General features: G+C 37.2%; 1 protein-coding gene across 1 annotated transcript; it reads right to left on the reverse strand.

Moving 5' to 3' along the window:
* Window positions 1-462: 462 nt before the first annotated feature.
* Window positions 463-18,493, reverse strand: LOC130914909 (calcium homeostasis modulator protein 6-like). The gene is made up of 2 exons (XM_057834497.1): window positions 17,954-18,493; window positions 463-879 (listed from the first exon to the last, which is right to left on the reverse strand). Exons 1-2 carry the CDS (start codon window positions 18,491-18,493, stop codon window positions 463-465), a joined length of 957 nt encoding a protein of 318 aa, XP_057690480.1.
* Window positions 18,494-18,891: the final 398 nt, after the last annotated feature.

Consider the following 18,891-nt stretch of genomic DNA (forward strand, 5'->3'; position numbering starts at 1 on the left):
TGTTAAATGCGTCAAATAGTTTAATGTGATTAATTTAAAAAAATTAACGCCCGTTAATGCGATAATTTTGACAGCCCTAATTGTTTTACGTAAAAAACGTCAGCCAAGGTCGGCGCCACAAATTTTTACGACACCAAATCTGGCCCCCTTTGCAAAAAGTTTGGACACCCCTGGTATAGACTGACCATTATAGACTCACCATAGACCATTTACCTGTGCTGATTGAATATTTAAACAGAATCAGTTTCTTGATTTTGTACAGAATGGACAATCAGAAAGAAAAACATTTCAGCGGATGTGTTCTTTGCATTTTGGTTAATCACCAAGTAAATGTCAGACTTTTCAGAAAAGAAGTGAACGCTTTTCAAAATGTTTATTGTTGTTTTCTTACTGGCTTACAAACACAATAAATATTTTGGCAAATGTACTGTTGAAAATAGACCGCACTGCTGATATCGTTCCTTACAAACACATTCCGCCTTCATCCACAAAATTCAGAACAGCGGGATTGTCTGAAGGTGACTCAGCTGATTTAAATGAGGCCATTCGCATCATCCCGGTCTCTACATACTTGTGTAATGTACTGTAGTAGTGGTCTTTGGTGCTGAACTTGTAAAGTGTGGAGATTTTTTCCCAATCTTTGTTGGAGGGAGTAATGATATGTTGTGGACTTGTCTGTTTGAAGAAGCTTTCAATGTTTCTCTCAGCAAGTTCCTTGGCATGAATTGAGGTATAGGAGTCCATTAGGTTGCTCTCCTCCTGAGAATAAACCTTCCAGAACTTGAGCTGCAAGTAGCTGACGGGCGAGCTGCACCGAGCCAGACAGGTCAGCAAGAGGTTGGACAACATGACGAAGGCGATCAACAGCCAACCAAGGATCTGTAATGTAGGACAAGATGAAATTGAAATGTTAAAACTGAGCTGTCGGTGTTATCGTAAAAATCCCGGTACTTTACATGGCTGCATATTGTAGTATTTTGTATTTTTACTACAGAGTTTGTGTATTTTTCAAATTTGAAGCATTTGACATGAACTTTTAAGATTTAGAAAAAGGATTTTCCCATTACTTTAACCCTATACACTCCGTGCTGTACAAATAAGGACACCGGCGTCCCCTTCTCTGGGCCTTAACGTCTGTTGTACTCGTCATAAAGACGTCCTTTTTGACCAATGAATAGACGAACAGTAGCTCTTTCATTCAACACAAGATGGCAGCACTGTTGCATCATAACTAAACAAGTTTTGCCGAGCCGACTGGAAAAATCCATTCGATGTTCATGTAAGTGGCCGGCATCTTATGTCCGCGAAGTGTTATACCCTCTCTCATCCAGGAATAATCCATTTTCATCAAAATTATGTTAGAAATATAGCATCACAACGACAAGGCAGGGGTAGAAGAAGGTATGGAATACCAGGAGAAGACCATCCCAGAGGGAAGAGGGATTGATAAACAATGCCATTGATCTATTCTAGCGTTGTACCAACTAGTCGACGTAGTCGACGTCACCAATTACGTAAATGCGTCGACGAGCACATCATCCCGTCGACGTTTGATAAAGGGTTTAAAAAATATATGCATGGAAAGTTAAGAATAGCGGACGCTCAGGATTCAAGCGGAGAAAGCGACAAAAATCCAAAAAAGCTCACCAGAGTGACCAAAGCATAAATTTATTTCAACAAAACAAAGGACCATACACTGTTGTTTGCAGTCTCTGCAATGGCAAGTTTACATACCACGGCAGCACGTCGGCCTGAATCGCCGTCACCCAGGTATAATTTTGGAAGACGACAGGAGACAACAAGCTGGCGGATCGTGAATCCATATAACGGCATTACTATTGAAGTTTCCTTTATGTGGGTCGTACGACAGAGTATTAGGGGCTATTGCAGCTGAATAAGCGGCTACGTACTTTACATAACGCGTTGCGGCCTCCGTTAAAATCAACAATATTGAAAGCCTCTTGTGTTTTTTAATCGGTTTTATAAACAAGGAAATCCTTATTATTTTGCTTCATCTACATCAAATTATTATCAATAGAAACATTTATATTAATGCTTCGTCGTAGCTCCCAGCGAGGGTACATGTATGTAAAGTAGTGATGCACGATAATACATTTAACCAATAATTTCCTCCTCATTCCAACCGATAACCGATAATGTCAAGCCGATAATTCTATTAAAAGATTTATGTAAAATTTGAAAGTATATACAAAAAAAAAAATATTACTGTGCAAAAATATCATTTATTGCTCTTTTTTTTTCAACATAAAATATGAACAAGTATTCAATTCCAATATCTAAATAATGACAGATTGTCGGACAATTTGCACAAGTTGCACAAACATGCCTTTAAAAGTAAGCCATTCCTAACATATATAACATTAATACACTGCAAAACACACCTCCTTAAAACTAGTCAGTTTTAAGTGTAAATCTATTGGAAATAAGCAGGGATGAAAGTGGGCCAGAACGGTCAGGAACACAGTTCCGGTATAAGGTTCAGGGCAGGAACGCAGTTCCAGTATAAGATTCAGGGCCGGAATGTGTTTCCGGTACACGGTGCTTTGATTTCAAAAATATGACGGCAACTTTCAAAACGTTATGTAAGAAAAAACAAAAGCCCCGCTGCCACACATGCATCTCCAAGAAGAAAACAATCTACCAACATCAGATTTACATACACAAGTGTTAACAATAAGCATAATAAAGTGCTTGTGTAGCGTAATCTGTTTCGCCAGATATTTATTATTTATTTTATTCCACGGACAGCATGGAGGTTTCCCTAGCTGCTGCAGTTATCCGAGTCTGACGATGATGAGTCATGTCAATGTGTGAATGCCCGCAGCAAAGCCAAACGCCTGGACTCATTTATCCGTTCAATTGGCTGACATACTGACATGTGATCAGCAGAGATAGCGAGCTAGTGCATGTTTTCTGGAACAGCAACAACAACAACAAAAAGTTTTTTGAATTGATGCGACAAAAAAAGAATGCAACAGAAAATGAATCAAATATTTAAGAGCAAAGAAAGAGTTGAGGAGGCTTATTTATCATATTTAGTTTTATTTGCTGTGATGGGGAGGTTCAGAACACCTTAGCTGTCAAAGTGCACTTTGGACTTTATTTGTTCATTTATGTTAGGCTACTTATTCATTTCCTTATGATTTAAAAAAGTAAATGTTTGCGCGATCTTCAAAATATATTCCATTTCACTCTGCATGATAGAAGTCATTTGTATTTTTCTGAATGCATGTTACTTATATCTTTATTATTTTTAAAAAGAAAGCAAATGTAAATGTTGACATTAACTTTTAATACACATCATGTGTTCTTAAGCAGTTAAAATTTAGATTTGGCATTTAGTATGTGAGGAAATGAGGGAAAATAAAAATTAGGAGATGGAGGTTGGGGTTATTCCTGATTTTGTTAAGTTTTATTTTACAAATAATTGAAAAAATACTATTTTGAATGAAAATCAGTTTTTGTATGTGTTATAGAATTAACTGTGCCAAAACAGTTTTCTATGCATTTCAATAGTTTTAGGAGGTTTGCTCTGCTCCCCCCCCCCCCCCCCCCCCCCCCCAAATAAAAAAAAGAAAATAAATAAACAAAATGTCTGGCTCCGTGGCGACCTTCACGTTGGGGAGTTCCTGCAAGAAATTCTAGCCACTTTCACCCCTGGAAATAAGTGAAATTATCTGCCAGCGCTTCAAGTGTATTTCTTTCAGATTTCTTGGAGGAAAAATAGCTAATTGAAAATAATCTTAACAGCCTTATTTTAAGCAATACATTATTATACTTAATCCTAAAAAAACTTGGAAGAAAGAAAGATTTTGAATAATATTTTTGGCTACAGAATATTATTGTTATTTTATTACAACAGGAATGTTCATATGAAAATTGATAAGTGTTAATAAGTCCCAATAAGTTTTGATTATCTACTGTGACTGTAATTGAGCAGACAAATAAGTTAAATTAATTTGAAAAGTGATTGCTAATGTTATATGCTTTGTTGCACACTGTGAAAATGATTAAATCAAAAGAGCGAGATGTCATGTACCCATTCTGCAGCGCTTTGTTTACATTTGCGGCACACACGACATTTGCTTTACAGCAGCTAAACTGATACACGGCAGTACTATTTGGACGGAGTTTGAGCTCGCATCCCAGTGCGTGTTGTTTTGTGCCTGAGTTTTGTTGAGTCGAAAATAAAGGCAGCGTTACAAAGTCATTTTACGTACTGAATGCATTATTGACTGGCTGACTTCGTTTTCTCCATGTTTAAATTATCATCTAACCACTGTGCCGTCATGATAAGCTTGCTTATTGGACATCACTTTTCCAAATGTCCGTGGTGAAAATGTGATTGGCATGTTTTTCATGAAGAATGGTGGTCGTATAAACTGCATTATTTTTTTATCTAGGGCTTTGGCTCTCGGGTCATTTCGGTAAAAATAAAATCGTGTTTAATTTCGGCGGCGGCAGCTTACGTTCGTACCAGATAATCCGCCCGCACCGGGCGGTTCGCCACGGGCTTGGCCCGCCCCGCCAACGGCGAGGCGGTGGCGGCCTGCCGGACCGGCCAGAGTGGCGGGCTCCATCAGAAGACGGCTAAATGCTAACTATCGGTCTCCAGTCGTGCCGGTTTTGGGCCTTCGATACGAGTTTACTACCCGCCTTGGGCTGCATTCCCAAACAACTCGACTCTGTATCGTCACAAGCCCCGTAGTTTAACTTAGTTTGTGTTTACAATAGCTTTAGCATTCCCGCTAGCAGCAGTCTCGTATTTGTCCCAAAAATCTTTGTGATGCAGTTTTAAATGGATGCTGGGTTAGTGGTTTTGAATGAGGACGCTTTCTTTCCGCCTCGTGGAACTTCTGAGGTACATATTTCGCAGATAGCGAGAGCGTCGTTTTTTTTTTTTAGTAACAGCTGCCATAATATTCAACTACTTCTTGTCATGTAACTCCGCCTCCTCAACCCCTCCTCCCTCAGGGGTTTCAGAGAGGGGAGGGGTTGAGGAGGCGGCGTGCTGAATTCTTCGGTTGCGCACATATGGAGGCTAAATCAAGTATATAATTATCAGATTGCATTATCGGTTGAATTTTTTTATTATCTGGATTATCTGTGTGATGTCATAATTGCCATTATCGGCCGATAATTATCGGTGACTGATATTATCGTGTATCTTGAATGTAAAGTGCATAGCGGCTCACGGCTACATTACCCCTTTGCAAAAAAGCGACTTTTGGCTCTCGTAGCAATATTTCGACTTTAATCTCGTTCTTTTTTTTTCTTTTTTTTTTTGGGGCCCTAATACTTAATCATATCAACGTGCATCATCAAGTCTTTTTCACGTACTTCACACCAGAGATACGTGATTTTTTATTTACCTACTCAGCTGGTGCTCACTCTAAATGCTGAAAACAATATAGACATACCACAAAAAGAGAAATTAAGGATTGTTTTGAATCCTGTTGGAAAAGTTAAGTCACAGTGTTCTGGATCAGTTTATATTCCATTCTTTTACACTAGTTAATGCCATCAGCATTTGACGTCATTATGTATTTGTGATTTATTATTGTTATTTATGTGTTTATTTGTACTATAATAAAGAATTTGTTTTCCAAAATGTTTTTGTGAATAATAACCGTCAGCAAAAAGTTTATTGCAAGTCTAGTTAAAAAAAAAAATCATTAAAAAAGGTTATTAGACCAGTCGACTAATCGTTAAAAAAGTCAGATTAATCATTTGGGACAGCCCCTGAGATCCCCATGAAGAAGAACCGGGGTTTAACAGACCCCTACCGGATACAGACGATGAAGTTTCATTTCTATGAATAGAAAAAGAATATACATACATACATAAAAATCCGGCTGTGGCCATTCACAGCTGTGTTTTGACACTTGGTGATACATGCTACATGGAGTTTTTGGATCGAAAAGAGGTAGGTAGGCGATAATATCTCGTTAAAATCGTGGCGTCTTTAATTCTGCTCTCGCCTCCAGTTAGGGTTTTGCTGTTTAAAAGAAATTTTTAGAAATAACCTCCTGTTTAAAACTTTTCTTCCCCCAGAAAATTGAGATTTTAAGCTTTCCAACGGTGTATCACACATGCATATAGGACAATTTTGAAAATTGGCCAAATTGGGGGTCTGAGAGCGGAACTTCAAGTCACCTGAGTGTTTTCCACTATATATATATATATACAGTGCCTTGCAAAAGTATTCGGCCCCCTTGAATCTTGCAACCTTTCGCCACATTCTCACATCTCACATCTCTGAATGATCCAATGTTGTCCTAAATGACCGATGATGATAAATAGAATCCACCTGTGTGTAATCAAGTCTCCGTATAAATGCACCTGCTCTGTGATAGTCTCAGGCAGGCCCGAAGTGACTAATCGGGAGCTTCTGGACGATTCCAGAAGGGCCGGCTGGCCAGATGGGCCGGTCTGGGTTTTATTAAAAAAAAAAAAAAAATTACACTGTTATCATTTTTTGTTTGGTATTTATTTATGACAGTGTCACTGAGTATAACTTACATTCTGTTACCGCTGTCCCTGTGGGCAGTCTTAAAAAAAAAAAAAACTATTTTTTTTTCCCCCAGACTCATCCTCACGTGTGCAGACGAAAAATACAGCATGCAGCTCCGCCCCCTAATTGTAGTCTGTATTGAGCCAAATTAGCTGCTATCTCGGTGCTCGGATGGATAAAAAGAGTATAAATATGTATAAAATAGTATAAATATAAAAATGGATAAAAAGGTGGCGCTGAAAATTAAGAATTAAAAAGAGAAAAGCACTCGTGAAAGAATCGGCAAAATGCGCGAAAATAGCTAATTTTTTTCATGCAACGACCTTGCGGCCTCAAACTACAGAGGATTACAACGAAAGTGGTAAGGCCGGATGGCGAATAAAATGCAACTTGCACCGTGTGATACGACAATATGTAATTGTGGAAACTTTGGCTTCTTGTAGCACCTCACAAGGGATATGTAGCAGCAAGCATTAGCCATAATGAACACACCACAGGTGCAGAGCTGGAAGGTAGGATTGCCATGTCGTTCAGCGAGTGAACATTAGAATGAATATATTCAATTACGTGGCGTTTTTAAAGTGGAAATGGAAAATGGATAATAGTATCATTAGAAGTTGTTACAATGTGCAATACGTATTCTTTATTTTTCATATTGTTATGTTGCTATGTTTGTTTTATCTGTAAACACTCATTTTGTTAATATTTGATGTTGCAGAAAAGGTCTTATTTATTCATTTATTTTAGGGCTGTCAAAATTAATGCGTTAACGGGCGGTAATTAATTTTTTTAATGAATCACGTTAAAATATTTGACGCAATTAACGCACATGCCCTGCTCAGACAGATTTAAATGACAGTACAATGACATGCCCACTTGTTAATTGTGCTTTATGGAGTTTTGCCGCCCTCCGCTGGCGCTTGGGTGCGACTGATTTTATAGGCTTCAGCACCCATGAGCATTGTGTAAGTAATTATTGACATCAACAATGGCGGGCTACTAGTTTATTTTTTGATTGAAAATTTTACAAATTTTAATAAAACGAAAACATTAAGAGGGGTTTTAATATAAAATTTCTATAACTTGTACTAACATTTATCTTTTAAGAACTACAAGTCTTTCTATCCATGGATCGCTTTAACAGAATGTTAATAATGTTAATGCCATCTTGTTGATTTATTGTTATAATAAACAAATACAGTCCTTATGTACCTTATGTTGAATGTATATATCCATCTTGTGTCTTATCTTTCCATACCAACAATAATTTACAGAAAACTATGGCATATTTTATAGATGGTTTGAATTGCGATTAATTACGATTAATTTTCAAGCTGTAATTAACTCGATCAAAAATTTTAATCGTTTGACAGGCCTAATTTATTTTCCAAATGTATCATTTAATATAGTTTTTTTTTAAATCAATTTTTAAATTTGTTCAAAATATGTTGTGTTGCACTTGTTAAAATAAAGCCACCTTGTTAAACAACCATTACCTGCACTGAATTGGAATACACAGAATTACAGTGCACGGCTTTAGAGAACACTGAACTTAACACGTCTATGCATAATGACATAATTTTAAATGAGTGGGCCGGTCTGAGGCATGAAATTCCAGGGCCGAAAATGAGTTCCACTCCGGCCCTGGTCTCAGGGTTCTGTTTAAAGTGCAGAGAGCATTATGAAAACCAAGGAACACACCAGGCAGGTCCGAGATACTGTTGTGGAGAAGTTTAAAGCCGGATTTGGATACAAAAAGATTTCCCAAGCTTTAAACATCTCAAGGAGCACCGTGCAAGCCATCATATTGAAATGGAAGGAGCATCAGACCACTGCAAATCTACCAAGACCCGGCCGTCCTTCCAAACTTTCTTCTCAAACAAGGAGAAAACTGATCAGAGATGCAGCCAATAGGCCCATGATCACTCTGGATGAACTGCAGAGATCTACAGCTGAGGTGGGAGAGTCTGTCCATAGGACAACAATCAGTCGTACACTGCACAAATCTGGCCTTTATGGAAGAGTGGCAAGAAGAAAGCCATTTCTCAAAGATATCCATAAAAAGTCTTGTTTAAAGTTTGCCATAAGCCACCTGGGAGACACACCAAACATGTGGAAGAAGGTGCTCTGGTCAGATGAAACCAAAATTGAACTTTTTGGCCATAATGCAAAACGATATGTTTGGCGTAAAAGCAACACAGCTCATCACCCTGAACACACCATGCCCACTGTCAAACATGGTGGTGGCAGCATCATGGTTTGGGCCTGCTTTTCTTCAGCAGGGACAGGGAAGATGGTTAAAATTGACGGGAAGATGGATGCAGCCAAATACAGGAACATTCTGGAAGAAAACCTGTTGGTATCTGCACAAGACCTGAGACTGGGACGGAGATTTATCTTCCAACAGGACAATGATCCAAAACATAAAGCCAAATCTACAATGGAATGGTTCAAAAATAAACGTATCCAGGTGTTAGAATGGCCAAGTCAAAGTCCAGACCTGAATCCAATCGAGAATCTGTGGAAAGAGCTGAAGACTGCTGTTCACAAACACTCTCCATCCAACCTCACTGAGCTCGAGCTGTTTTGCAAGGAAGAATGGGCAAGAATGTCAGTCTCTCGATGTGCAAAACTGATAGAAACATACCCCAAGCGACTTGCAGTTGTAATTGGAGCAAAAGGTGGCGCTACAAAGTATTAACGCAAGGGGGCCGAATAATATTGCACGCCCCACTTTTCAGTTTTTTATTTGTTAAAAAAGTTTAAATTATCCAATAAATTTTGTTCCACTTCACGATTGTGTCCCACTTGTTGATTCTTGACAAAAATTAAAATTTTATATCTTTATGTTTGAAGCCTGAAATGTGGCGAAAGGTTGCAAGGTTCAAGGGGGCCGAATACTTTTGCAAGGCACTGTATATACATATATATATATATATATATATATATATATATATATATATATATGTATCAGAGATTGTGCTAGACTTTTTCGTTGTCTGTCATTTTGACTGACAGTGTCATAAAAATCCGGTCATAATCTATTTTTACCCGTCACTTACATTTTAAAAATGATAATAATGACATATTCAATAGTATTTAGTTTTCATTCATTTTTAATTAATATTCTGTCCGAACAAGCTTAACAAAAGGCAAACAGACAGCGGAGTGCACCAATCAGCGACGGGCAGGCGTGCCGTTAGCAAAGCAACGAGGGCAGGACGAGGGACTTGCGAGCGGAAGTAAACATACGAGGAGAACGGAGTTTATTCAACATGGCTAGCGCGAGACAGACTGTTGTCAATGACTCATGTCGATGTGTTTTAGCTCATTTAAAACTGAATTTACCGTGGATTGGAACATATTCTCGGCTCTCCCATTCGCCATCCGTGTTATTGTAGAGACGACTTTCGGCGCGCAAGAGTGACGTTGCTCGTGAAGAACACGTCACGCAAATAAACAAATCTGATTTGTCGATTGATTTTGTACCTACTCGAGAGGCTGTGTCCCAGACTTTTCTCTCAGTGTTTGAAAAATACAGGGAGAACAGTCTGGCCGTGCCAGGCAAACACTCAGTTGCCTTGACATTTTTCCGAGTAAGGCCAACGACGTCATGCATCAAGAGAGACAATAGCTAATTAATATGCTCACTCGCCACCCTGTGGTCTGGGGTGTGAATTGCAACCTGTCAAAATGACAGATGGACTTCAATTTTTTCCGTCACCGTTTTAAAAAACCGGTCAACGACGGAAAATATTCGGTTAATGCGACCCCTGATATGTATGTATATATATATATATATATATATATATATATATATATATATATATATATATATATATATATATATATATATATATATATATATATATATATATTAGGGCTGTCAAAATTATCGCGTTAACGGGCGTTAATTAATTTTTTTAATTAATCACGTTAAAATATTTGACGCAATTAACGCACTAGGCCCGCTCGGACAGATTTAAATGTCAGTACAGTGAAAGGCCAACTTGTTAATTGTGTTTTATGGAGTTTTTCCGCCCTCTGCTGGCGCTTGGGTGTGACTTGCATATGTTATGTGGCGTAATGTCACCCTCTGCTGGCGATTCAGTGTAGCTGATTATTTGGGTTTCGGCGCGCTTTTCTGACGTGATAAAATGTCGACGCGAACTCACACTAATACAGTGCTTCTCAATTATTTTCTGCTACGCCCCCCCAAGCAAGACGTAAATGTTTTGCGCCCCCCCCAAACTCTCTGCCGCCACTGTAAATAGTATTATTTGTCTATAAAATTACTATTTTAAATACGCATCTGCCTAATATTGTGTCCTTTTTTTCTAATAAAGAAAAAAAGTAACATAGATCAACTTATAATAAAGTATAACTTTATTAACATTGTTTTGTTTGTAACAGAGAAGACTTGACCTGCATCAATTTGCCTGAATTTAAAAAAAAAAAAAAGTCACATTCAAACTGTAAAAATACACTCAAGGTACATTTTTGACCATTTGATACAGAAAAATAAAATGTAATAAAATCAGTAAATAATAACAAATTCAAAATGATTAGAAACATTCACTCATGAGGACAATATGCCAAAAAATTTGACCGAAAAAACAAAAATGAATAAAGGAAAAAAAGAGTGTCCTTGGACAGAAGGACAGTTTTTATTTTTGCTGCTCACACTCAGTATTACCTCCTTTGCAATGGTGTGGAGTCATATTGCAATGAGCATGCTAACAATGCTCACTGGTTTACTGATATAACACTGACAAAGCAGGACGATTGTTGGCAATATTCGGCACGTTTTCGCTGAAAAACAAGCAAGCGGCTTATCAATGAGATTGGGGTCGAATGTCTTTAAGTGGCGTCTTAATTGATTTGGCTTCTGGCGGTCCGCTATAATTATTTTTAGACAAAGTAAACAGTCTTTCCTCATCACCCACAGTATTAAAAGTCAAAGCTAAAAGGCAAACGGCACGAACAAAGCGCATTCTCGGCGGCCGAGGTAGAACCGTAGGTGAGGGCGTTCGTCGTGACGATCCCAAGCCGAAAATGGCACTTATCGGGCGGCGGCGTGAGAACCGGACAAGACAGTGGGTCGCTGCGTGAGTGAGTCCGGTCGGAAAACGGCTTTCGAAAACGGCGGCAGCGCACTGCTCTTCATATTTGTTTTCTGTGTGATGAGTGCTCTTTCTTAGTTCAAAAATACTGCACGCACTCTGAAAATGAGAGCGCCACTGCCACCCACTGAGTGGATGCGCAAGTACACTTTATTCCAGTACGGCAGAAAAAAAAAAAAAAAAAGCATGTTCCCCGAGGTCACACGCGTCCCCCCTGGCATCGCTCTGTGCCCCCCCAGGGGGGCGCGCCCCACTATTTGAGAAGTACTGCACTAATAGACGGTGCTATTCAGACCAGCTAACGTCCGCATCCAGTATTCAGTGGCAGTTCTCATAGCCCCATCACACTGTTTGTGTCTAATACATGCACCGCTTGTGAGTTATATTCCTCCTTTGTTTATATTCATGAGCATTAGATAGTTATTGATGATGTGTATTTGAATTTGTTCACATATATGGTGAAATGCAGTTACATTGTTAGATGCTTGTGAGCTAATTGGCTAGTGCTACTGCTCAAATGGACACGTGTGTGTACATTTTATGTTATTTTGTGATTTATGCAAGTTATTGACACATTGACTTGTTATTTTCAGTTTTACAAAAATACAAGAAACGTGCTCCTGTCAAAAAGAGATGACTTCAGTAAAGCCCATGCAACTTTGCCACACCGTCTGATTTCTTTTTGGAACTTATGTTCGCTGTCTGTCAATTTGTGTACTCACACACATTGAGGAGAGAATAGGGCTACTAGTATATTTTTTGATTGAACATTTTACAAATTTTATTAAAACGAAAACATTAAGAGGCGTTTTAATATAACATTTCTATAACTTGTACTAATATTCATCTTTTAAGAACTACAAGTCTTTCTATCCATGGATCATTTTAACAGAATGTTAATAATGTTAATGCCATCTTGTTGATTTATTGTTATAATAAACAAATACAGTCCTTATGTACCGTATGTTGAATGTATATATATCCATCTTGTCTTATCTTTCCATTCCAACAATAATTTACAGAAAAATATGGCATATTTTATAGATGGTTTGAATTGCGATTAATTGCGATTAATTACAATTAATTAATTTTTAAGCTGTAATTAACTCGATTAAAATTTGACAGCCCTAATATATATATATATATACTCACCGGCCACTTTATTAGGTACACCATGCGAGTAACGGGTTGGACCCCCTTTTGCCATCAGAACTGCCTCAATTCTTCGTGGCATAGATTCAACAAGGTGCTGGAAGCATTCCTCAGAGAGTTTGGTCCATATTGACATGATGGCATCACACGGTGCAGATTTGTCGGCTGCACATCCATGATGTAAATCTTCCATTCCACCACATCCCAAAGATGCTCTATTGGATTGAGATCTAGTGACTGTGAGGCCATTTGAGTACATTATCATGTTCAAGAAACCAGTCTGAGATGATTCCAGCTTTATGATATGGCGCATTATCCTGCTGAAAGTAGCCATCAGAAGTTGGGTACATTGTGGTCATAAAGGGATGGATATGGTCAGCAACAATACTCAGGTAGGCTGTGGCGTTCCAACGATGCCAAGAAAATATTCCCCACATCATTACACCACCACCACCAGCCTGAATCGTTGATACAAGGCAGGATGGACCCATGCTTTCATGTTGTTGACGCCAAATTCTGACCCTACCATCCAAATGTCGCAGCAGAAATCGAGACTCATCAGACCAGGCAACGTTTTTCCAATTTCTATTGTCCAATTTCGATGAGCTTGTGCAAATTGTAGCCTCAGTTTCCTGTTCTTAGCTTAAAGGAGTGGCACCCGGCGTGGTCTTCTGCTGCTGTAGCCCATCTGCCTCAAAGTTTGACGTACTGTGCGTTCAGAGATGCTCTTCTGCCTACCTTGGTTGTAAAGGGTGGTTATTTGAGTCACTGTTGCCTTTCTATCAGCTCGAACCAGTCTGGCCATTCTCCTCTGACCTCTGGCATCAACAAGGCATTTCCGCCCACAGAACTGCCGCTCACTGGATATTTTTTCTTTTTCGGACCATTCTCTGTAAACCCTAGAGATGGTTGTGCGTGAAAATCCCAGTAGATCAGCAGTTTCTGAAATACTCAGACCAGCCTTTCGGGCACCAACAACCATGCCACATTCAAAGTCACTCAAATCACCTTTCTTCCCCATACTGATGCTCGGTTTGAACTGCAGGAGATTGTCTTAAACTATGTCTACATGCCTAAATGCACTGAGTTGCCGCCATGTGATTGGCTGATTAGAAATTAAGTGTTAACGAGCAGTTGGACAGGTGTACCTAATAAAGTGGCCGGTGAGTGTTAGGGCTGTCAAAATTATCACGTTAACGGGCGTTAATTTTTTTTAAAAATTAATCCCGTTAAAATATTTGACGCAATTAATGCAGATGCCCCGCTCAGACAGATTTAAATGACAGTACAGTGAAACGCTCTCTTGTTGTTATGGAGTTTTGCTGCCCTCTGCTGGCGCTTGGGTGCAACTGGTTTTATAGGCTTCAGCACCCATGAGCATTGTGTAAGTAATTATTGACATCAACAATGGCGGGCTACTTGTTTATTTTTTGATTGAAAATTTTACAAATTTTACTAAAACAAAAACATTAAGAGGGGTTTTAATATAAAATTTCTATAACTTGTACTAACATTTTTCTTTTAAGAACTACAAGTCTTTCTATCCATGGATCGCTTTAACAGAATGTTAATAATGTTAATGCCATCTTGTTGATTTATTGTTATAGTAAACAAATACAGTCCTTATGTAGCGTATGTTGAATGTATATATCCATCTTGTGTCTTATCTTTCCATTCCAACAATAATTTACAGAAAAATATGTCATATTTTACAGATAGTTTGAATTGCGATTAATTGCGATTAATTAATTTTCCAATTAATCGCAATTCAAACCATCTATAAAATATGCCATATTTTTCTGTAAATTATATATATATATTCTGTAAAATAAATTGTTGGAATGGAAAGATAAAACACAAGATGGATATATACATTCAACATACGGTACATAAGGACTGTAGTGGGCATTTCACTCTACTGTCATTTAAATCTGTCTGTGCTGTCCTCACTCCGAAGCGTCTACTTTTTCCAAAGCTAGACAGCTAGTGAACGACGCCTTAATAATTAGACTTCTTCCTTTTTCATCTGATTTATTAATAAAATGGCCTCAAACCATTGTCCTCTTTAGACCGTCGTAAAACTACAAAATAAAAGTACACAAGCATTGCATTAGCAACAACGTTAGCTTAGCACGCTATACAGGTTCACTAAACATAAACAAAAAGCGTCTCATACAAAAAATATATCATTTCGCTTACTAACATAATATGTACATTCTTTACAACAACCATACTTACGGACAAATCTTGTCCAAGGATCATACAAGCACAACATTATCAGCCCGAGACGTCGTGCAGCCATAACGAACTGGCAAGAAAATAATAAACCATGTCGCAAAGCGACCACAAGAGTTCGCTGTTGGACAGCAAAAAAAGCCTTGCTGTAAAACTTACCAAAAGGCAGAATACTTTCTGAGCGGCACATGTGCGTTAATTGCGTCAAATATTTTAATGTGATTAATTAAAAAAATGAATTACCGCGCGTTAACGCGATAATTTTGACATATATATATATTAGGGCTATATATACATGTATATACATATATATATATATATATATATATATATATATATATATATATATATATATATATATACATATATATATATATATATATATATACATATATATATATATATATACATATATATATATATATATATATATATATATATATATATATTAGGGATGTCAAACGATTAAAATTTTTAATCGAGTTAATTACAGCTTAAAAATTAATTAATCGTAATTAATCGTAATTAATCGCAATTCAAACCATCTATAAAATATGCCATATTTTTCTGTAAATTATTGTTGGAATGGAAAGATAAGACAAGATGGATATATACATTCAACATACGGTACATAAGGACTGTATTTGTTTATTATAACAATAAATCAACAAGATGGCATTAACATTATTAACATTCTGTTAAAGTGATCCATGGATAAAAAGACTTGTAGTTCTTAAAAGATGAATATTAGTACAAGTTATAGAAATGTTATATTAAAACGCCTCTTAATGTTTTCGTTCTAATAAAATTTGTAAAATTTTCAATCAAAAAATAAACTAGTAGCCCTATACTGTCCTCAATGTGTGTGAGTACACAAATTGACAGATAGCGAACATAAGTTCCAAAAAGAAATCAGACGGTGTGGCAAAGTTGCATGGGCTTTACTGAAGTCATCTCTTTTTGACAGGAGCACGTTTTTTGTATTTTTGTAAAACTGAAAATAACAAGGCAATGTGTCAATAACTTGCATAAATCACAAAATAACATAAAATGTCCACACACGTGTCCATTTGAGCAGTAGCACTAGCCAATTAGCTCACAAGCATCTAACAATGTAACTGCATTTCACCATATATGTGAACAAATTCAAATACACATCATCAATAACTATCTAATGCTCATGAATATAAACAAAGGAGGAATATAACTCACAAGCGGTGCATGTATTAGACACAAACAGTGTGATGGGGCTATGAGAACTGCCACTGAATACTGGATGCGGACGTTAGTTGGTCTGAATAGCACTGTCTATTAGTGTGAGTTCGCGTCGACATATAATCACGTCAGAAAAGCGCGCCGAAACCCAAATAATCAGCTGCACTGAATCGCCAGCAGAGGGCGACATTACGCCACATAACATATGCAAGTCACACCCAAGCGCCAGCAGAGGGGGGAAAAACTCCATAAAACACAATTAACAAGTTGGCCTTTCACTGTACTGACATTTAAATCTGTCTGAGCGGGCCTAGTGCGTTAATTGCGTCAAATATTTTAACGTGATTAATTTAAAAAATTAATTAACGCCCGTTAACGCGATAATTTTGACAGCCCTAATATATATACGACTATATATATATATATATATATATATATATATATATATATATATATATATATATATATATATATATATATATATATATATACACACACACACACACACACACATATATATTAGGGCTGTCAAAATTATCGCGTTAACGCGATAATTTTGACAGCCCTAATATATATACGACTATATATATATATATATATATATATATATATATATATATATATACACACATATATATTAGGGCTGTCAAAATTATCGCGTTAACGAGCGGTAATCAAAATTTTTAATTAATCCCGTTAAAATATTTGTGCGCAATTAACGCACAAATGCCCCGCTCAAACATATTAAAAGGACAGCAAAGTGAAAGGTGTACTTGTTGTGTTTTTCGGAGTTTTGCCGCCCTCTGCTGGCGCTTGGGTGCAACTTATTTTATGGGTTTCAGCACCATAATTATTATAAACATCAACAATGGCGAGCTACTAGTTTATTTTTTGATTGAAAATTTTACAAATTTTATTAAAACGAAAACATGAAGAGGGGTTTTAATATAAAATTTCTATAACTACTTATTATCTTTTATTTATTTTCTATACATTTTTATAAATATTTATATATTTTATTCATTTATATATTTATATATTTTATTATTTTTGTTTATCTTTTAAGAACTACAAGTCTTTCTATCCATGGATCGCTTCAACAGAATGTTAATAATGGTAATGCCATCTTGTTGATTTTCATGTTATAATAAAGTAATACAGTACTTAAGTACCGTATGTTGAATGTATATATCCATCTCGGTCTTTTCTTTCCATTCCAACAATAATTTACAGAAAAATATGGCATATTTTATAGATGGTTTGAATTGCGATTAATTGCGATTAATTACGATTAATTAATTTTTGAGCTGTAATTAACTCGATTAAAAATTTTAATCATTTGACAGCCCTAATATATATATATATATATATATATATATATATATATATATATATATATATATATATATATATATATATATATATATATATATATATATATATATATATATATATATATACATACTATAAGCCGTAGGATTCAAAATGAATGAAGGTTTATAGTCTGAAAAATACAGTAGTTAAATTTATCATGTAGGATCACTGTCTATAAAACTCTCTTAAGGAACATTAAAACTGTTCAGGCTATCAGGACACTCAGATTCCCATTCTCCATGTCTGAGCAGCTGAACAGGACAAGTTAAAAATACATACATTAAAAAATGATCCAAATGAATGAAACGAAGTTACTGACCTGGGAGTGTGCCCTTAGGGTGAGCAGAACAGCTTCTCTGTCATTGCCGCTGCTGCCTCCTCCGCAAGGGTATGTCGGGACATCCTTTCGACACTCGACCAGAGAATTAGCACTGCCGCAGAGACGTTCACTGTAATAACTCACATTGACACCTGTCATTGCGCACTCAAAGTAGTTCCCATTTAGCAAAGCTACGGCTATCCAACTTGACGGTGCCACCAAGGCTGTGGTGCTGATCTGAAAGATTATTTTCAGAAAGTGCAGCATCCTCTTCCAGCAGCAAATATTAGTCCCGTCTTGACAAAAACCCGTCATCATCTTCCACATCTTTTTACTCAAGATGTAAGCCAGCAGCAGCAGAGCCAGAGCGGGTACCAGAAGGAACACCATGCCGTACAGGAAGTTCAGCTCATTGCAGGGACACCTAAAGAGCACTGAAGAGAAGATCTGCTCTCCTCCAGCTGTCAGCAAGGAGACTAGCCCAAAACCAAGATTAGTCTGCTTGTTGGCAATCTTTAGAACTGCATTAAACTTATCCATGTTTGACCAGTGCTGTGTGACTGAGTTATTTTTAACAATGCATCTCCACTTTTTTGTGTGTTGGTATCACCACTCAGTCTTCTTCCTCCTCCCCCTGTAACCACCAACACCCACAGGTGTCAGCTATCTAAAAATGGTAGGTACGTATATAGTTACGGACCAGCAACATTGAAAATTTATCATTCCCACTCAAATGTTTGTGTATTCACTTCCAAACACATTACAAGGTGATCGAAGGAATGAAAACTTTATGTGATGCTGATAGATCCCTCTGTTGTCAGACCGTCATCCTTGTGAACTGTTTTGTTTTTGGCACAATTGAACGGCTTGGTGTTGACTTGCTGACTTGCTGAAGTAAGCAGATTAACATTCAAAGCAGAGTTGTGAAGGCAGAGTGC

Source organism: Corythoichthys intestinalis, chromosome 4, assembly GCF_030265065.1.
Source record: "Corythoichthys intestinalis isolate RoL2023-P3 chromosome 4, ASM3026506v1, whole genome shotgun sequence".
NCBI classification, from domain to species: domain Eukaryota; kingdom Metazoa; phylum Chordata; class Actinopteri; order Syngnathiformes; family Syngnathidae; genus Corythoichthys; species Corythoichthys intestinalis.